The sequence below is a fragment of the Mustelus asterias genome, chromosome 4 (assembly GCF_964213995.1).
Source record: "Mustelus asterias chromosome 4, sMusAst1.hap1.1, whole genome shotgun sequence".
In the NCBI taxonomy this organism is placed as follows: Eukaryota; Metazoa; Chordata; class Chondrichthyes; order Carcharhiniformes; family Triakidae; genus Mustelus; species Mustelus asterias.
Window position 1 is genome coordinate 113586716 of NC_135804.1, and position 22684 is coordinate 113609399.

At 39.7% G+C, this 22684-nt stretch overlaps 1 protein-coding gene across 3 annotated transcripts in view; it reads right to left on the reverse strand.

Moving 5' to 3' along the window:
• The window catches only part of LOC144492963 (transmembrane protein 33-like), a 154763-nt gene that overhangs the window by 81300 nt on the left and 50779 nt on the right, over nucleotides 1–22684 (reverse strand). For all 3 annotated transcript variants that reach the window (XM_078211675.1, XM_078211674.1, XM_078211676.1), the window contains exon 6: nucleotides 4888–5021. In XM_078211675.1, the coding sequence (XP_078067801.1) occupies nucleotides 4888–5021 (134 nt within the window). The remainder of the gene's footprint in view (nucleotides 1–4887; nucleotides 5022–22684) is intronic.

The window sequence follows — 22684 nt, forward strand, 5'->3', positions numbered from 1 at the left end:
AGCGTTCTATACAGCTGCATCATCAGACTCCAGCTTTTATACTCTATAACCCGTCCTATAAAGGCAAGCATACCACATGCCTTCTTCACCACCTTCTCCACCTGTGTTGCCACCTTCAAGGATTTGTGGACTTGCACACCTAGGCCCCTCTGTGTTTCTATACTCTTGATGGCTCTGCCATTTATTGTATAACTCCTCCCTACATTATTTCTTCCAAAATGCATCACTTCGCATTTATCCGGATTAAATGCAATTTCTTTCTTCCATATGGTCAAGATGAGTCATATAAAAGAATAGTCTCAGGAATGTTGGCCTGTTTGAAAAAACCACGGGGGTGATTTTTGCAACAAAAAAAAAGGGGAGAAAGAGAGTGAATTCGTGGGGATGGATTTCTGGCACTCTGTGTGCCAGAGTGTTTTGTAGCTTCTTGAGCTTGTTGGAGGGGAACTGCTACATGAAAATACAGATAAAGTTTACATTTTGGGGAGAAGCGTGTGTAAAGGTTGTACAGTTATTACCAGCTGAAAAGTGTTACCCAGTAGTGTACGAACTTATATTTTGGAGGGGGTTTGTGGTCAGGACCGAAGAGCTTTAGAAAATGATAATAGAACGTTTAGCAGCAAAACTAAATTAGTGATTTGGCTAATAGCAGGCCATGCTGTTGGTGGAGTGTGCCAACACAACTTATTTTTATCTAACTGGCCAACTGTTTATCCTTTAGCTGAAGTACAGGGCAAACTAGGCAAAATGCATCTCAAAATAATTCTTCCAATCACACAAGATTGTTGAATTACTGTAGTTCCTTGCTTTTGCCACAAAATTGGTCAAAATCAACTGCTGAAAAACCAATGTTCAGAGCTTATAACTAGTTACAAGACTCCTTTCCATTTACCTCTGCCCCCACCATTTTGTCTCAATGTGTTCACTTTTCTGTGCTTTTGTATTAATTGGCCTCCTGTTTTCACCAAGTTCTCTTTTCTCCTTATGTTTACTCATTCCACCTATGGACTTTCACTTTTTTTAAAAAAAGTTGAAGTTGATTTATTAGTGTCACAAGTAGGCTTACATTAACACTGCAATGAAGTTACTGTGAAAATTCCCTCGTCGCCACACTCTGGTGCCCGTTCGGGTAACCTATTCTGATTTATATAGCGACTGTGACTTATTTGCTCACCAGTGACCTGAAGATGTGAAAGGCTCCATAACATCACAAAAAACTATTACAAATCAGGACCCTGTTACAATGAAGTGGACAACAATGCCAGGAATCTATCGTTCAGCTTTTTCTATGCTGACATGATGCAAAATTCTGGAAACTGGCCAATATAGTCAGGCTCAATAACTGATTAAGAGTCCTGAATAGCGAGAGAGCCTCTTCACAATTACAACGGTCAAGTGTCCTCAGTCCTGTACACTTATTCAATGTAATTCAGCAATTCTGTTGCTATAATTGGTCACAATCAAACAAACTAGGAACTAATCATTTAAGTATCAATGACAGCAGCAATAAAAGGGGAGATAAATTAGCCACTCGAGTAATTTCCCACCATTTTCTCCACTTAAATTGCAATGACCCAATATTTGTTATTCTACCTGACGCAGTTAATAGTGAAAGAAAAAGCTGTAGCTGTAGAAAAATGGCAAATAGATTTCAATCTGGAGAAGTGTGAGGTAAGGCACATGGGGAGGACAAACAAGACAATGGAATACACAAGAAATGGAAGGATTCGGAGAAGTGTGGAGGAAAGGAGGGTCTTGGGGAACATGTGTACAGATTCCTGAAGGTGGTCAAGAAGGCATACAGCATACTTCCCTCTATTGACGGAGGTGTAGTATTAAAAGTAGGAAAGCTGTGCTAGAACTGTATAAAATACATGTTAGATCGCTGTTAGAGTGTGCACTGTGTACACTTTTGGTCACCACATTACAGGATGAGAGAGATCATACCAGAGTACGAAGGAGATTTTTAAAATTGTTGTCAGGAATGGAAAATTTTAGAGATGAGGAATAATCAGAAAGGTTGGATCTGTTCCCTTTGGAATACGGGTGTCGGAGGAGAGATTTAATTGAGGTGTATAAAATTATGAGGGACTAATTAGAATGGATAGGAAGGATTGATTTCCATTAGCAGAGGGTCAATAATGAGGGGCATAAAGTAATTGGTTGAAGATTTAGAGAAGGAGTACTTTTTCATTCAAAGTGGTGGGACTCCGGAACGTTCTACCAGTAAAGGGCAGTAAAGGCAGAAAACACACTGCATTTAAAATATGAATATGTACTTCAGATGCCATAACATACAGGGCTACACACCAAGAGCTGGAAATTAGACTGAACAGCTTTTTTTCAGCCTGCAGAAATACAAGTTGTCTGAATGCCTTCGACTGTGCCACAAATCTTTGTATGTTTCTCAGTTTACATTGTCTCCTCTCTTCCTTTTCCTGCTGCTCTTCACTTGCTGGCATGGGCTGTGTCCTCAAAGGCAATGTTGTGCAACATGCAGCAAACCACTATGCATTGTGAAACACGCTCTGGAAAACACAGCTGGGCTCCTCCGGAGCAGCCCAGGCAGCAGAATCAATGTTTCTGCATACCAACGGTCTGCTCTGTCACAGTGTACGTGCCAGCCTGGTTTTCTTTGTATATTGGCTGTTCATGAGAGTCTGGATTGCACGCGAGAATAATGAGGCACATGGTCAGTAGGATAGACTTCATCTCCCACTAGCCACCCTTTCGTTTGCTTTAATGGCTCAAATGTCAATGGAGACTGCTGCAGAATAAAGGCATCATGACTGCTGTTAGCATACTAAGCACTGACCTGGGTGATTCTCTGATTATGCTCACGTAACAACGTGACACTGAGGAAGTTAAATCCTTTTCAGTTGCAGTATGTCTCAATGTTGACATGTGTTGCCTGCAGTCAATAGCACCTAGCACAACGGTGAAGCAAGTAACTGCAGCTCCATATGCTCTCTGAAAAGAATGAAATGTAGTCAGCTCATTTTAGCTGGAGAGCTTTAGTCCTCTCTCTCAGCCAATGCTGGATGGCAAACCCTGTGATGTTGCAACTGTCTCCAGTCTGGAAGAAGTCCAATGCATAGATGTTCATGGCCATCTCCATACCATTAGCAGTGCTGCCCTTGCTCTTTATCATACCCACTGGACATGAAATAGACCAAAATATGATTTTTTTTAAAAATATGTTTTTTTTAAAAAAAAATGGACCTCTGCTGGACTACAAAATGACTGCTACAGATCACCTGGTTACAATATGGATAAACATTTCACAGCCTACTTAAAACAATTAAAAAAAAACACATTCTTACAGACAGTTGATGGGCAGATAAAGTAGCTTAGTTTGCCTCTCTCTCCTGTCCGTAACACTCCACTCTGATTGCAGTTGTGGATGTGGGCTGCAGGTGGCACATTTCAGTGAGGAAATCCTTACTGAAGTGCAGACGTCTCAGACTGTTCCTCACAAGAGATTCAGGCAGAAGAATTACTCAAGCACACTGGCTGGAAAGAGCCTTCTGCCTAAACCCTCTTTCCACCTCCTGCTGCATCCTCTTCATGTAGCTTGCCCTGCTCATGCTTCCTCTCGTGCTGTATTCTAAGGGAAATGTCTGGGAGCAGCTAGTTTTTGCAGAAGCCTTGACTTCAGGATAAAGTCCTTTAGCTTATGCCAGATCATTCCCTGTAGATTCTAGCAACTTTAAAACAAGTCCAGCCATCTGTCCAGAATTAGCCAAAGTCCACAGGGACGTCTCTCTGTGTCCACTGCAATTCTGTGTGCCACTGTCATTTTTCCCTCCATCCAATTTCTGATGCTGATCACCTGTACAGTCCCTTCATGAAGTTTCACCTTCAATTGTCACCAGCAGCAGATTCTCACCCTGCTTTTTTCAGGTGATCACTTTCTCAACTTTCACTTTACTTCAGTTAAAAGCTGATGAGATACTGGGACTTCCTGTGGACAAATTCACTGGTTCTTAGATCTGTCCAGCTGTTCGCCAGAGCCACATTTCAAAAGTTGTAAACCTCTTCACATTAGTCTTATTGAGCTCTCGTACCATACAGCTGAATAACAGTATCAAACACTTCTCCAAATTCAGCAACAACCAACAGAAATTAAATGAGCAACTAATTTAAGTTGTTGATGATCGCTTTAAATAGTCTTGGTGGGTCCCTTCTTGTTGCTGAATGCATGTTCAACTGTGCATGATTAAGAAGTAACTTTAAGCTGGAGTGTTGAGCTCCCAAACAGTAGTGTGGGCATTGAATTAGCACTGCACTAATTGACATCATGACTGCCTACGTTGCATACTTCCAAGGGTTGCTCACTGTGTGCATGTTAAAACTGTACTAATATCACATCGAGCACCTCTCATGACAGAATGGTTAATGTGTACTGTGGACTCAGTTTTGGATCTCTTGGCAACTTAAGGACCCAAATAATGGGCACCAAGAATCCAAATTTCACAATGTACTTTTTTTTAGTAAAGATGTCCAGGGTAGGATTTTTCCCGCAAACCTTTGGTTCAGAGATAATAATACATGTACACACAAAGATCAAATATTTCTAAACAAGATATTTAACGATTGGATCATTTGGGTGGTTAAGTCTTTCAAGTATTGGTCAATTCTTGTCATTTATGCTGTGGACCATTTGTATGCAAACATCTGCGAGGAGAGACAACGGCCACGTAAATGCCTAATATCTTCCAGCACTGTACAAATGAATAGCAGCTTTGTGAAATAACAAATGTCAGCTTTTACATATTGTAATGCACACATTTCAGTCAAGCAACACAATTTAAAAACAAAACTAACTAGTGCTTTCAGGATTAAACAGGCGATAACAATGACATGAAGTTTAGATTTAATATTTACCCAAGCAACATAAAGACAGCTGCAGGCATCAAGAGAATCTCATTGCACGCAATGAACTTGAACAGGCTCTGCTGGTGTGTTGTCATTTTGTCTAAAAAGGATCGCACCCATGGTATGGAATTGGGGCCAATGATCTACAAGAAACAAAACAAAGAAAGGTTGCTAAGGGTATGTTGTCTCAACCATTACCCATAAAATTCAAGCTAGTTTGTATTTAACAGTGCATTTAAAAATATGAATTTTTTATGGTAAAATATGAAGTAGGAAATATAGCAAATGCAGTTGATATCTTCCTAAGCAACTACTGTTGTACAGGGTACTGTTTGAAATTTCTGGGGTACATAATCAGGACTAGGCACCATTAAACTTTATCCCCTGTATGAAGTATTCGGTTTAACACCTACATAAACCCAATCAAAAAACATAAATGTATGGTTGTGATGGCACTGTATGCAGCAAATGTCACGTTACAACATTCAAAAGGTGAAACAATAACATTCAAAGGCTGAAAGGAACCTCTCAGAACTGTGGCGACTCAGCTATTTTCAAACCAATTACATAATGCAACAAATGTAATGCTTACAGCAAGAAACCCACTATATTTCTGGAATCGCTCAAGTGTTCAAACAAAGTAGAGTACGCTGCCCTGCATAAAATATTTTCAGTCTTCACAAATTCACTTGAAAATTAATTCATTTTTAATGCAATGACCAATATGCTTTAAGTTAAGCTTTAGCTGGAAAGCAAAGAACGGTGGTCATTGATTCGGAGTTAAAATTGAAGTGCATTAATAGAAAAGTGATGCTTTTGGTCTAATGCATTATATTTTAAGTTGCAAATCATCCTGATAAATGCAACACTTTTGACCCAGTCACCCCTTCGTATTCCTGTTAACTAGATCACAAACATGGACAGGCCCAATTTGTGGTTTTCAACTGAGAAGCAATAAGCTGCTGAAAAGCTTTTATGCAGTCATTCAGAAAAGTACACACATACACAGTTCTTGTAAGACCTCAAAGCTAAAATAATGGTATTCTTTCAGCAAGGTTATAACTAATTCAAAGCTATGAAGCAAAGAGTGGCTATTCACCTCTTCAACAGAACATTGTGCTAGCTTTAAAATGCAACACATTCTTTGAATCGATGTCTTAATTGTGTTACCTGCGTAATTGCCACGTCATAGTTTGCATGCAGTTATTTTAAACTATTATAAATGATTAATTCATTTATTCTTGCTAACATGGTTTTAAATGAAAGCAGATAATAATTACAAACTAGGAACATAAAAATAAACTTGACCTTCAAGAGATGCAAATCAATTCTAAGACAAGAAAATAAAATTCTAACCGAAGGGCAGGATGATAAAATGACATTTATACTTTTTGTTGGGGTGTCCAGCATCTCCTATGTGCCTCAAAATGATTTATAAGGGTCAACTTTATTCAGCTGCTTCAAGTACATACTCCATTTTATAAAATGCATTAAATCCACAGGGTAATCTCCCCTGACATCACTCAGTAACTCAAAGGAAAAACTATTTCATAATAACAACAAAAAACATCAGAAATGCTTTGAACAATCACGAAAGCCACCTTCTCAATATCCATTCCTGAACTTATCAGGGTTTTTGGTTAACAACATTTTCAATGTTATAAACATTTATTAGTTACCAATTAAAGCTTCCATTTATTTGAATTACAAATGCTTCAGAAGTTGATTAAAGGCCACCAGACACAAAGAAGACCAGCTGATCTTCAGGAGAGGTAAAAAAAAAACTTACAAAGGGAGGAAAATCAACAACAAAATCATCAACAGCTGATGTAGCACTTTTAACAGAACAAAATGTCCCATTGTACTTCACAGGAATGCTATAAAGCTATGTTTGACACCCAGCCACATAAAACAATATTAGGGCAGATGGCCAAAAGCTTAGTTTAAAAGGTAGGGCATAAGGGATATCTTAAAAGGATGAAAGAGACAGAGAGGTTTAGGGAGGGAATTCCAAAGCTCAAGGGCTTGACAGCTAAGTCACAGACACCATGGTGGTGGCAATTAAAATCAGGGATGCTCAGAGGCTGGCATTAAATTAGCTCATTTATCTTGGAGGGTTGAAGGGCTGGAGGAGGCTAGAGAGAAAGGGGAGATACAAGGCCATGAAAACAAGGGTGACAATCTTAAAAATTGAGATGTTCCTGGAGTCAATGTTGGTCAGCTGCCACAGGGCGAGAGGACATGGTGCAAGGACATGTGCAAAGTTCTGAATTAGCATAAGTTTATGGAATGCATTGAAATAGTCAAGTCTAGAGGGTACACAGGCATGGATGAAAGTTTTAGCAGCAGATGAGCTCAGGCAGGGGCAAAGTCAGGTGGTGCTACAGAGGTGAAACTGTCAGTCTTAGCAATGGAACAGTTTTGGGGCCAGAAGTTCATTTCCTGGTCAAATATGGCACCAAGGTTGCAAACAGTCAGGTTTAACCTCTGACAGTTACACAGGAGAGGAATGGAGTCACTAGATATGAAAAGGCATTTGCAGTGGGGACAGAAGACAAAGGCTTCAGTTTTCCCAGCCCTTAATTGAAGGAAATTTCTGCTCACCCAGCACTGGATGTCGGAAAAGCAATTCAATAATTTAACTAGAAAGCGGAAGTACACAAAATATATTCTTCTGAGATTTGAGAAAATAAAAATTAAAAAGTGAAATGCAAGAAAAGGCTACTTAGTCAAGTGACTTAGTGGTTAGCAGTGCTGCCTCACAGTGCCAGAGGCATAGGTCCAATTTGAGCCTCAGTTCACTGTGTGGAGTTTGCACGTTCTCCCCGTGTCTGTGTGGGTTTCCTCTGAGTGCTCCGGTTTCCTCTCACATTTCAAAGATATGCGGCCTAGGTTGATTGGCCATGCTAAATTGATCCTTGGTATCAGTGGGACTAGCGGGATAAAATACAAGGAGTTACAGGGATAGGGCCAGGGCCTGAGTGAGACTGTTGCTGGTGCAGGCTCGATGGGCCAAATGGCCTCCTTCTACACTGTAGGAATTTTATGATTATCCTTCTGGTATTTCAATTCAGTCACTAGCATTTAACATCTTCAATTCCTTCAATAACTTCCAATTCCACAATTCACTTGTAGATCACAATGTTTATCACCCAGACTTTAATAGTTTTAATCTACTTGCAGTAACTTAAATTCCTTTGCCCAACTTGTCTCACTTTAAAGCAATGTTCTTTGCAAACAATACTGTACACTTCTGCTTTAACTTTCTGTTTAAAGTCTAGAGTTCAAGCTTTTTGGCTCTTTACACACATTTAATCTGCTGTACACTTGGGATAATTTGTACTACTGTTCTCTCCACTCTTTCTAATGCATTTCGTATCCCTTCTGTAGTGGAGCAATCTGAAGTGCAAGTAGTACAATGACATATGATTAAAGTATTATACATTATTTCTCTGCAGACTTGCATTTCACTCATTTGGCTACGGACTCTCAACATTTGATTTTCTTATGCATTCATACATTATCTTGACATTAAAAACAACAAACCCATCGTTACTTGCCAGTTTCTGTTCAAAGTTGTTCCTTTGCCAATTATATTCCCTGTTTTGTATACCAGTGCTGTTTGTCCTTCCTTGCAAAGGGCAATATCCTGAGCAGGATCCCCCACCTGTGACGTTTGCTGGCAACAGATGCCATTTGCCACCGCAGGCTCTTTCAATTCTGCTGATGTCTATGGCGTTTTGTGTGGCTCGCCCAACCCGCCACAAAGGATCGCCTTTGGTGGGATCCGAAGATCCCGCCAGCAGGAAGGGGGGGGGGGGCGCGCGCGGCATGGTAGTACAGTGGTTAGCACTGTTGCTTCACAGCAAACACGATGGTAAAGGGAGAAGTGCTAGTAAGGTTGGGTGTCTAGCCCATTAAGCGGTCCCGACCACGGCCATTTTCAGGCCTTGGTAAAGGGTGAACCAGTGCGGAGGTGGGCGCGGATCGCGCTACTCACTTCACGCCTGACTTTACCAAGTTTTCGCACCCGAAAACGGGCGCAACGCGATGGTAAAAATCAGGCCCTTTGTATTTGTCTATCTACATACATGACACACCTAAACCTTAAAATGCGTCCTCTGCTCTTTTAGGATCATCTGCACATTTTACAAACTTGCCAACTCATTTCTGAATCAAGGCACCAAGGACTAGACTTTCAGATTCAACAGGAATCTCACTGGCATGGTAGCATGGAGCATCAGGGTACCCACCTCAGCCCTGAAGACGTACTTGGCTTTCACCATCACTTCAAGTCATTCAAACCATACGGCTGCAATTTGAGTCTTAAAGAACCTCTACCCACTTTTGGACGGGAACCTCACACGGGGCCTGACTTGCTGATATAGCTGGTGGAAACGCGATTGAGACTTTTTTCAAGGCCGTTTAAATTCCAGGCCATTTGTTCCATTCCCTGGAACTCATTTTGCTTTGTTTCCCCCACCTTTAAAAACTATTAAAATTTACCCATTTTACTGTTTTGTGTCACCCTGATGCTTGGCATTGATTTTCCCCAGCACGAAGTACATTCGAACATTTTCTACATTAAAGACACCGCACAAACAGGACTAATTTCTGGATCAAAGTGACAGCTGAAAAGAATTTCAGAATGGTTTTCTACAATTTGATTCATGATGCACAGCTGTCTCTTTAAACTTTAGATGAATTAAATCACTTGGTGGATTTCATCTAATCAGTATTATTTAGCAAAGAGTGTCTAATTTCCAAATCTCTTACCACTGCAACAGTTGATCTTATGACAATTTTGACACCTAAACTGTGAGCAGCATGTCATCCTATGAAAATAATAGCGTTCCGAAGCACCAAAAAAATCTTTATGCTCTATTGATTAGACATAGCACAATCTAGAAGTCAATACATTCTACATAAATGTATTTTTCATAAAAGGTGGATTGAATGAGCATACAAGCACAGCACGCTTAGCTTGTATTTTTGAAGTTATCCCATCATTTTTAATACCATGTGCATTGTTGGCACTAATTTGTACAGTCTGCCTAAATACAGATAAAAGCAATACCAGGTAATTCAGTCAAATTTTGAGTTAAACACCAGCATGATAGCACAACTCAATTTTGGCAAAAAAAAAACAAGTACTGGTGTATTCCCCATGCCAAACTGTTCAGGTGGCGTGCAATATCTGTGTTGGGCAATTACACGTATTCCACTTTGCCCTTTACAATGGGATGGAATTGCTCCTGCAGCTGATTGTCAGCTTTTTAAAATGGAAAGAAAACACCTCATAAGAAAATTAAACATTTTTCAGTCGGATGTGAAATTGACAGCATCGCTTTGTTAAATAGACTGGATGGTGCATAGAGGACCCTTGGAACCAATTAACTACAACTTCATCCAATTAATTTCACACAACGTTGAGACAGAATACTTGGCCATAGAGTCATAGAGGTTTACAGCATGGAAACAGGCCCTTCGGCCCAACTTGTCCATGCCGGCCCTTTTTTAAAACAAAACCCCTAAGCTAGTCCCCAATTGCCCACGTTTGACCTGTACCCCTCTATATCCATTTTACCCATGTAACTGTCTAATCGCTTTTCAAAAGACAAAATTGTACCCGCCTCTGGCAGCTTGTTCCAGACACTCACCACCCTCTGTGAAAAAATTGCCCTTCTGGGCCCTTTTTATCTCTCTCCTCTCACCTTAAACCTATGCCCTCTAGTTTTAGACTCCCCTACCTTTGGGAAAAGATGTTGACTATCTAGCTGATCTATGCCCCTCATTATTTTACAGACTTCTATAAGATCACCGGTAAGCCTCCTACGCTCCAGAGAAAAAAGTCCCAGTCTATCCAGCCTCTCCTTATAACTCAAACCATCAAGTCCCAGTAGCAACCTAGTAAATCTTTTCTGCACTCTTTCTAGTTTAATAATATCCTTTCCATAATAGGGTGACCAGAACTGTACACAGTATTCCAAGTGTGGCCTTACCAATGTCTTGTACAACTTCAACAAGACGTCCCAACTCCTGTATTCAATGTTCTGACCAATGAAACCAAGCATGCCAAATGCTTTCTTCACCACTCTGTCCACCTGTGACTTCAAGGAGCTATGAACCTGTACCACTAGATCTCTTTATTCTATAACTCTCCCCAATGCCCTACCATTAACTGAGTAAGTCCTGGCCTGGTTTGATCTATCAAAATGCATCAAACTCGCATTTATCTAAATTAAACTCCATCTGCCATTTGTCAGCCCACTGGCCCAATTGATCAAGATCCCTTTGCAATCCTAGATAAACTTCTTCACCAATCTTGGTGTCATCTGTAAACTTACTAACCATGCCTCCCAAATTCTCATCCAAATCATTAATATAAATGACAAGTAACAGTGGATCCAGCACTGATCCCTGAGGCCCACTGCTGGTCACAGGCCTCCAGTGTAAAAAACAACCCTCTACAACCACCCTCTGTCTTCTGTCATCCAGCCAATTTTGTATCCATTTGGCTACCTCACCCTGGATCCCGTGAGATTTAACCTTATGCAACAACTTACCATGTGGTACCTTGTCAAAGGCCTTGCTAAATTCCATGTCGACGCCATCAACTGCACTGCCCTCATCTACCTTCTTGGTTACCCCTTTAAAAATTTCAGTCAAATTTGAGAGACATGATTTTCCACTCAAAGCCATGCTGACTGTCCTTAATCAGTCCTTGCCTCTCTAAATGCCTGTAGATCCTGTTTCTCAGAATACCTAACAACTCATCCAATACAGATGTTAGGCTCACCAGCCTGCAGTTCCCAGGCTTTTCCCTGCAGCCCTTAAACAAAGGCACAAGAGTTGCAATAAAAGGAGTATTAATATTTATATAATCCAGTATTATGACATATAATGCATAAATAAGTAGCTAAAAGTAGTTTAAAAATCCCCCATAGGAGTGTTCTGAAGCATGAATGTTACTTTTCTTATGTGAAAGCTTTTTTTTTCAAACGAGTTGCAGAAGATTTGGGAGATAAGAAGTTGGGTCCTGCTGTGATTTGCTTTATTTGAACTTTCCCACTACCGCTTTTGCAGAATTGCCAGAATTTAGAAATAAACACAAGATTTGCATTTGAACAGTGATGCTTTACTGGAGTTAGTGAGATTGCCATATTTAGTTTGATAGACAATAGCATTTGTGCTGATTTGGAATGCCCCAAGTTCTGTAACTTTAAAAAGCAGTTATTAATTTATTTACATATTCATGTAACAGTCTCCCACTGTTATGATATGGTAGCTATGGAGTGCTCTCATACCATCCATAATAGAGCAGTCAATATCCAGCTAATGTAAGCAATGCAGGCAATCAGATTCATCTGAAAGCCTAAAATTTAGCCCCCCTCATCACAAACTGAATTTTTGCACTTTTTTTGTAATCCATGATTTCTATGTTCAATGGATATTATTTCTGGTTAAAAATAAATATTGTGTTGACGCAGTCAAAGAGTAAACATCAGACATTACTGCTGGTGACAATAGGAGACAAATACTGAACACATTGAAGTGACTTTACTCTGCTTACTATTCTAATTTTAAAGTTTATTTATTAGTATCACAAGTAGGTTCACATTAACAATGCAATTAATTTACTGTGAAAATTAAATGATTATATTGCATAGGTTAACCCGCTACCAACATAGTAGACAGAGGAATATTGATAAGAATATGTTAATTATTCATCAATTATTATTACAATAGCAAACTCTAAACTCCTGCAGGTTAATTAACAGCTACAAGAGGAATAAATAGCTCATGTTTGGACGCAACTCATTAGAACCTGGCTCTTCAGTTTTGCTTAAAAGTTATTGACTTGCCTTAGTCTCCTCTAAAGGTACTTAAAAGTAATTTATCCAAGATGCAATACGGCAGAACTTAAATATTGTTGAAAAAAGAAATTTTGTCGTAGTTTTTCATCTTGCATTCATCAGGACAATTGCAAGAATAACAACGTCAGGAGAAACAACAATCTCATGTGTGAGAGAACTAGGTACCAATTGGGTGCAAGTGAACTCGGATTGATACAGGCTTTGCCATGAAGAATTAATGGTGACTGATAGTTAACTGCCAAGCATTGAAAAGTTATTTTAGTTAAATTGGCATTCCCCAATTCAAATAGTTCTATGCCTGCCATTGGGCTGCCATGATCTCAGAGACAAGTTAGTTGTGACAGTGATTCAATTTTGATTTTCCGCATGTAGAAAACAGTGCTGTCTGGCATTATTGTAGACATCTGTTTTAAACATTTCAGGAAACAAATTAATATGTACATGGAGGTCCGGTTTACTGGATTGTGAAGTTAGTATCAAAATCCCTGGTTTTCCCTTTTAAATTCCTGTAACCCTTCTAAGGGAAAGCATTTTTGGCCAGAAAGGCAGAAAGAACAATGCTATAATGTCCATATCTGTCTACCCTTCCCTAAGCTACTTGTATAGAAAGACTGAATATTTCATCCAACATTTTAGCAACATAGGTTTGATGTAAGGATCAATGAATTGTTAGCCATGCAAAAATATAACTAGCGCAAACCCAGGGTCTTTTTACAGGAGTAGAGTAAGTGGACTGTACACACTCAGAACATATATTTCTACAAAACCAAGAGGAAACGCTTTCATTTATATCGCACTTTTCTCGCCTTCCAGGCGTCTCAAACCACTTTGCAGCCAATAAAGTTGAAGTGTAGTCACTGTTCCATGGCAGCCAGTATGTGCACAGCAAGCTCCCCAAAACAGCAATGAGATAATGAGCAGACAACTGTTTACAATACTGATCGAGGGATACATATCAACCAGGACACTGAGGATAACTCCCCTGGTCCTCTTTCTTAAAAGAGTGCCATATAATCTTTTATATCCACTCAAGCAGGCAAATGGGGTCTCAGGTTAACATCCCATCCAAAGACTGCGCCTTCGGCATTGCAACACTCCCTCGGTGGTGCACTGGAGTGACAGGCTTGATTTTTGTACTCTGGCCCCGAGTGGGACTTGAAGCTGGAATCTTATGCCTCAGAAGCAAAAGAGCTACCAAATGAGTCATGGCTAACATGAGTGTCAAGCTAGGTTACATTCTTAAAGGCTTGCAGAGGAGGAGGAATATGTGATTAATATATGAAGAAAATTCACTTGTGTCAAAGATGCCAAAGGATATGTAATTTTGAACAAAGTATTTTATATTTTTCAATTGTCAGTTCTAAAACTGTATCAGCTCTATGAATCACTGAAAAGGTTTCATGGTCAAGTTTGCCTGTGAATCTATTACCATCTTTGCCTCACATTAAGGACACTGAACAATGGGTTTCCACCTCAGAATAGGCAGATGATGCAACAGGTGGGAGAAAGTGCTAAAACTCTCATTATATTTGTATTGAACCCCATACATAAAACAGCAAATATGATTAGTACAGTGCGGCCCCGTTATAACGCGATGGTTGGGGTCCATAAAATGTTATTGCAAAAAAAAACGGGGTTGCGCTAACTTTGCCAATTTTTTGTGGAAAAAAAAGGGTCCAATGATTCATCGAGTTATATCCGAATTCGCGCTAAATCGGGGCACGTTAAATCAGGGTTCCACTGTAATAGTAATTTACGGCCGATTTGGGTGAAGGTGGTTCCTTTCTCACGAGAGAAAAAGGTATGTTTTTGCTTCTGTAAATCTTCTCAGGGCTTTTAAACGCCCATAATATAAAGCGACAAATTTTTAAAAATACAAATATCACATTTAAGGAAACCATATCCTAGATTAATACACAAAAAAACAAATTATGAGCAAAATTGAAATTGTTTACTTCAAAGGGGCTGCCCATCCATACGTCATACGTTTAAAGATTAAAACTATAAAATCCCCATTTTCTCTTACTGGGGCAAGTAAATTTCAAGCTTGAGAAACAAATAAAACTTGTTTGTATTTCCTGAAAGTGAAATTAACTTTCTGTCAAGATGTTAGTGAAAGTGATTATAGATGAGCTCAACGAAAACAGAAAAATGTTAATTTCCATGAACTGCCAAAAGAAAAATAGGGAGAGCAGTAATTGTTGTAGCAGTGATTGCTGAAATGGGAAGAAAGCAGTTATAAAAGAGTCTAATTCCATGGTAGAAAGCATACCTTTGCACATCTGCATTCTATGAGTTAACCTTGCAGTACCAACTGCCCTCAGGTACATCAGTAACCACAGCACAACAAAACAGTAAATACCATGAACGAACATTTTTAAATGAGCTATAGCATTTTTGATCGAATAGCCATCAAATAATTTAGAATTGTGAACAGAACATTCCGTACAGTTTGGTATGTACATCAATGCAGGGGGGGAAAAAAAAAAATCAATATCTAAACAAACAGCAAAGATGAACATTAAAGAAAATGGTGAAAGTCTTCAATGCTTAACTTCCACAGCATAAAGCACTGTTGTGGTAGCTGCTGTTCATTATTATTCCCATGAATTATATTTGAAGCAAAATATTTAATAGAAGCAGCTAAAAGCCTTTAATGTATAATTTTGACAAACAGTATTAAATGAAAGGAATGAAAGCCAAGTATGAGGCTTCCTGCCAAATGCTGTTTAAATGGCTTGTTGTGCCGAAACAATAAGATGATTAAAAACGTCTCCTGAATGACAACAACACATCAGAAAATAAAATTAATGCAGTACTTTCATTAGTAGAATTGCATCTCCATGTGTTTTCTTTTATTATATCTGAAAATCACAGTGGTACAATGCCTCTTGTGTCACAACAGGCTTTTAGGCAAATCTCCAGCATCTCAGCACACCTCTGCGCAATTCAACCCAATACTGCTACTCTCTTTAATGAAAACAAACTCAGCAATAAACCACTTGTTCCCTAAAGCTAGGTCCCTCTTGTAACAAACAAAATCTGATAAAAGAAAATATGCTTTCATCTAAATGTTTTTGAATCAATTATGTCTTGGAGATAAAAAGAAATATGTCTTTTTACAAATAGGTTTCCGATTTACTCAACAACTGAACAAATACTAACAAAAGGCAAAGAATTTTCCATACCTCTTTATTACAATTTATTGAAAGCCTTTTTACCTCAATGCATATTATGATTAAATCATTTGCCAACAGATCAAAGGATATTTCATCATTGTAAATTATTCTTTCCAACTACTCGACATTTTTTTCTACTATCTTATTTAAATGATACAATAATTTATGAGTTTGCATTTTTGACTAAACAAGACGATATCTACAATTTTAAACTTACTGCATTGTTCACCCTGCATCAAAGCAACTACAGAGGCAAGAAAAACAACTTTCCTATATTCAACTGGCACATTAAAACACGTTGTTACCAGATGTTCATTGCATCTTTAAAATACAAAGTGGAGTGATATTTATTAATTTCTTCACTCTCTCTGTCATGGTTACTTATCTCAAGGGCAACACAGCATGATTAACACAAGAAATATTGAAAAGAAAAACTGCAAATCCTTCACTTGCTTACTCTTGTATAGAAAATGCTATAAATTGGAATAGTTTTAATGGATAAAAAATACCTAAAAAGGATAAGGGAAGAAACATTTTACAAATTCTCAATGATTGGCATTCTACTTTTACATGGTAGTAGGTTGATTGAATAGTAATGGAACACACACAATAAAAATGTTCTTTACAAGGAAAAAAAAAGCTCTATGCCATAATTATATTTATTTTAAAGAACACCATCCCCTATTCAACTTCAACTGCCTAATCAAAATTTTGCAAGTCAGAGGATCAAAATGCTTGATGAAAGCAAATTTTCTAAGTCTTTAGAATGCATTCTTTCGGAATCAATCGCTGGAGTCTTGCTACATATTTAATAAATGGAGGACACAATATAAACGTAATAAAAATGTAACCCTCCTATTATTCTTGGAAGTGCAGTTACACGAGTTGCTGATGATATGTTGGATCAGCTTTTTTTTTTCTAGCCACTGTCAGAACAATCCAGCTAGACTGATTTCATTCAGCCAAACAGTGAGAATATTTTCTATATCCTTTAAATTCAAAAATCAGATGCAAAGACATTTAGGTCCAATACCTTTGAAAGTTTATAATGAAATGGATGTAAACATAAAGCACAATATATTTTAGGTATTACATCTATAACCTTATAAGAAATCATTTAAATAATTGTATATAATTAAAACAAAGAACCTAGCATCTGCTGCAGAATTTAATTTTTAATTAGCATTTGAAAGTAAGTTTCCATCTAAGGACTTCAGATGAAATATGGTCACCTCTTGGATAACATTTTGAAATACAACTCATCAGAGGACTGTCTGGTAATAAGGGATTCAGCTGAGATTTTGTTTGTTAATTGAAATGTTACCAGCTGTTTGCCACATGCAAACCCTCAAAATGTGGGTCAGTGGAAGCAAATCTTGTCAAATTCAAAAGCCTTCAGATTATCTAAAGCACAAATTCAGTGAGCAACCGAGAGATAATAGCATTGAACACTGTCGCTACCTAGTGGAAATTTTAGTGCATTTCAATTATATAAAGTGAAGAAATGGAAACATTCTCTGAAATCTCACAAGAGGGAACCACCAATCTTAATAAAATTACAGCACTGCTATCAATTACTATAAAGCTTATTACTAAAATAATATATTCAATATATTCTTAAAACTTGGAATAAGCTTAACTGTGATGAAAGCAAATGTTCAATTTTAACTGTGTTTGGACAAACACAGCCAGGGAGGGACAATGACAAGGACAGGATCTGTCAACCTGTTTTCTCAACCTGCTACTTGAGAAATTAAGATGATGACGCAGAGCGAGAAAGAGCTTGCTGTTGCTGCATTGGTGTTGACAATGAAGGGAGAAAAAGGAATGGGGGTGGAAAGGGGAAAAAAACCAAGACAAGGAAAAAGGTTTGGTTGGAAAAAAAAATTAAGTTATGAATCTGTTCTGAAATACTCAATTACCTTGAGGCGTGAAAAGGTTTTCTTTGCACAGGCAACAGTATATCAGAGGCACTGGAAGGTAGGAAGAGAAGAATAACTAAAAGTAAAGGGTGAGGATAAATTGAAACAGTGGAACATTTAAGAAAAACAAGCAATGTACAGAATGATAAATGAAACAGGAAAATGATAAGAGCAACAAAGTGACAGAAACACAAAACAAGTAATATACTATGGTAAAACAACAGGTAAGTATAAAAGAGAAGAAAGACATACAAAAAAGTCACACTGAAAATGAGCTGCTGGTCTATTAAAGGGCAGAATTCTCCCAATCAGCCAATTTACGTCAGTGCCAAACCAGATTTCTAATGAGTGGCGTGTACAAGGCCACTCATTAGTTCACCAGCGATCTCAAGGCAAGTACAACAACTTTCTGTGCTGCTTCTGATATGCTGTTCGCCACTCTGCCTGGCATATGGGTTCCTGCCCTTCTTCTCCATGCCTAGCTGGTCTTCATGGATAGAACTGGACAGTCAGTCAGATCAGTACCGTGCCTGGGATTGGAGTGTGCAGGGGTCTCCTTGCCTCTGGTGAAACACAGCAGTGCTTATCTGGAAAGGACTGTGCTGTGACACATGTTGCTACCACAACAAAGATGTAAAGTTCAATGGAGAGGGAGGAGGAGCAGGAGGGGGGAGAAGGAGAAGGGCAATGTGGGAGGAGGGCTGTGCTAAAAGTGGAGGGTTGGGGGCAGAAGGATGAGGGCTCACAATGCAATGGAAGGCACAGGGGAGACCCAAAGGAATGGAAGCTGAACCCTGACAAGGCTGCATGAAAAGCTCACAAACAAGAGGGTGATTTTTTTTTCACTCAGAGGGTTTGTGGGTGTCTGGAACGAGCTGCTAGAGGCAGTAGTAGAGGTGGATACAATTTTGTCTTTTAAAAAGCATTTAGACAGTTTCATGGGTAAATTGGGTATAGAGGGATATGGGCCAAATGCAAGCAAGTGGGACGAGCTTAGTGGTAAACTGGGCAGCATGGACAAGTTGGGCCGAAGCACACCACATAATTTACTAGAAGGGTATGGATGAAGATTCCAAATGCAAAGGGAGCGGCACGGTGGCACAGTGATTAGCACTACTGCCTCACAGCACCAGGGACCTGGGTTCAATTCCAGCCTCGGGTCATTGTCTGTGGGGAGTTTACACGTTCTCCCCGTGTTTAGAACATAGAAAAGCTACAGCACAAACAGGCCCTTCGGCCCACAAGTTGCGCCAAACAATTTCCTTATCTTCTAGGCTCATCTATAACCCTATATCTTACTAACCTCCATGAACCTATCCAAAAGTCTCTTAAAAGACTCAATCGAATCCGCTTCCACCACCACTACCGGCAGCCGATTCCATGCACCCACCACCCCGAGTGAAAAACTTACCCCAAACATCTCCTCTATACCTACTCCCTAGCACCCTAAACCTGTGGCCTCTCGTGACAACCATTTCAGCCCCGGGTAAAAGCCTCTGAGAATCCACTCTTTCAATACCTCTCAACATCTTATACACCTCTATCAGGTCACCTCTCATCCTTTGCCTCTCCAAGGAGAATAGACCTAGCTCTCTCAACCTATCCTCATAAGGCATACCTCTTAATCCTGGCAACATCCTCGTAAATCTCCTCTGCACCCGCTCTATGGCTTCCACATCCTTTCTGTAATGAGGTGACCAGAACTGGACACAGTACTCCAGGTGGGGTCTGACCAGGGTCCTATACAGCTGCAGCATTATCTCCCGATTTCTAAACTCAATTCCTCTATTGATGAAGGCCAGTATTCCATACGCCTTCTTAACCACAGCCTCTACCTGCGACGCCGCTTTGAGCATCCTATGAACTCGGACCCCAAAATCCCTGTTCTTCCACACTGCCAAGCGTCTTACCCTTGATATTATATTCTTCCATCCTATTCGACCTGCCAAGATTAACCACCACACACTTATCTGGGTTGAAGTCCATCTGCCACTTCTCCGCCCAGTCTTACATCTTATCTATGTCTCGTTGCAACTGCTGACATCCCTCTACACTATCCACAACACCTCCAACCTTTGTGTCATAAGCAAACTTGCCAACCCATCCTTCCACTTACTCATCCAGGTCATTTATTAAAAATCAGAGTCTGCGTGGGTTTCCTCCGGGTGCTCCGGTTTCCTCCCACAGTCCAAATATGTGCAGGATAGGTTGATTGGCCATGCTAAATTGACTCTCGTGCTAGGGCGATTAGCAGGGTAAATATGTGGGGTTACGGGAATAGGACCTGGGTGGGATTGTGGTCAGTGAGACCTAATGGCCTCCTTCTGCACTGTAGGGATTCCATGTTCAATGGGTAGAGGTTCAAGTAGGGCATGGGTGCCTCACAGGTGATGGGGGAAGGTGGTTGAATCAAGGAAAAGACTTAAGACTGCTAGCCTTTTCCCTCCGGATTGCTAACAACCTTCATGGTGTGGTGAAGATAGCTGGGCTGAAGAGAGTGTGATACGAGTGCGATGGACTGGTATTTAAATATGGTGTCAGGATCTTCAAACCCATCAGCTAAAGGCAGATGGATGAATCAACTGTTAGCCCCCCCAGGAGAGATGGAGGGAGACTCGCTTGTGTATAATTGATGAGCTGCCATGCACAGAAACTGGCACAGGAGCTTGCTATTCTGGTTGGTGAGATAGGAACCGCTGAAGCCACCTGCAACCAGTCTCCAAATGAGAGAGTTCCACCCTAAGATTTCCCTACTTGCACCACGATCTCCAATGTTCCCTATCCACCACTAATCATATAATCCCCGAGCGGCAAAAAAAATTCAGATAAAAGTGAATTCTGGGAAATTCCTCTCCTAACCCCAAAGACAATTAGAATTAAGTACAGGGGGTACTGTAATTTTCATTCAGAATTACTGAGAGAAAAACAATTTTGAATTCAGTTTTCAACACTGGAACTGCATTGACACAATTATTAAAGTATTTTATCAGATACTTGACGTCAAATATGAAAGCAAGATTCTTCACAAAGTATTTTTATACACGCTGAAAGTACACCAAGTATATAACAGCAGCACCAATTCCAATCTGGTAAAAAAAAAGTTAATTTCATGGCTGTGTTCTAATTGACTAAGTCAATATCTTTCCTCATTCTTAAACTACAGATTTTCCTTCATGTGTTTACTCTTTCCTTAAAAAAGATTCTCATTCTCATCCTTTGAATAACCTCTTGCCACCAAATTCTTCTCCAGCTTCTAGGGCAGAATAGTATGGTGACTGACAATATTTTGTGATCAATCAGCAGGATGCGGAATTCAAGTGAAGCAAAATGGACAAGATTAATTTTTCTTGCTCAGCGTGAGAGAGAAATAAAACAACCAAGATTGGAAAAACTTAATCTAAATAAGGTAAGCATATTTAATTAATAGTTGGCATAAAGGCTGCAACTTACTATCTCCTGATTAGATGTTGAAGTCCATACTACAGCCTGATCCTTCAGGACTTACTTATTGTGTTAGCAATGAAAGCAAATGCATTTCTTTCTCAACTTGGAAAACAAGTCCGAACCCCAGGCCGAGCGCCTAAAAATAGCTAACATGGGAGAATTTTACAAGTCACCAAAACAACAAACTCTGGCTGTCCTTATACTTTTTTCATACCTTACATAGACCTTTAAATGATGCTACTCACTTTGTGACACATGGATGCTTAGTGTTTGTCAACAATTTTTAAAAGGACATCACCCATTTTTAAGCAAAGGATTTTCGCATAAATGCAACAGCATTTGCACAGCAAGGTTTGCAGCAAGGCTCCTGGAATGGCAATTCATCTAGATAGAGCCATGCATTCAACTTTCATTTTTCTTAAGTCTACTTTTCAAAGAATTTTAACAAAAGTGACCAGTATCATGGAGAATGGGGCACCCCTTTTTTCAGTATTATTGTTGGCTGCGTTCAGGGGAAAGGCTCTAATCCCTTAGATGCAGGACAAATCAGTTCCTGAACTTGTTTATGTCCTCCTCTATAAGAATTTCATACTGAAGATATGGACCCAGGATGGGACTGACTGACTGTTCTAATTCATTGGAATAGTTTTTTTTAAGAAACGTATATTTAGTTAAAATTAGATCTCTGAGAGAGGTAGGATTGTTTAAAAATCAAACAAGCAATGTTACCCAAAATGAATTTCCATATGGATAATTAAGTGAAATTGAACTGGATTAGGGGAATATAGGCCAAACACGGGCAAGTGGGACTAGTTGGGAGGGCACCATGGTTGTCATGGACCGGTTGGGTGGAAGGGCCTGTTTCCATGCTGTATTGCTCTATGACTCTATGAACTGAATTGAAAATCATAAACCAACAGATTTAAACATGCAACTTTATAGTTAAGATTCATAGTCTATTACAAATGTCAGAGATCATGGGGGCAATTCTCCCACCCCGCTGCACTGCTTTTGTAGCTCAGCGGGCTGGGAGACTCGAGCAGAAGCTGTTTCACAGGCTCCCCGCTGGGCACCAAGGCCAGCACTTCTCCAGCAATTGGATTTCTGGCGCCGTCAGCTCTGCACCAGAAATCAGCATGGAGTTGCATAAATTATTCAAATCCTCACCACCATGTATTTTAAATGTAATTAGTGAGCCCGGGACTGAGGTCTCTGGGCTCCCTTGCCTCTCCTCCCCCGTGGCAGGAGTATTTCACTCCAGCGGAGTTTACTACAGCTCCCCACTTGCGAGGAGCTGGGACCGGACCCCGCTGGAGTGAAGGGGGGCAATCAAGGCCCCCCCAGAGGGGGAGCATTGTTACCTCCTCGGCATTGTTACCTTAGC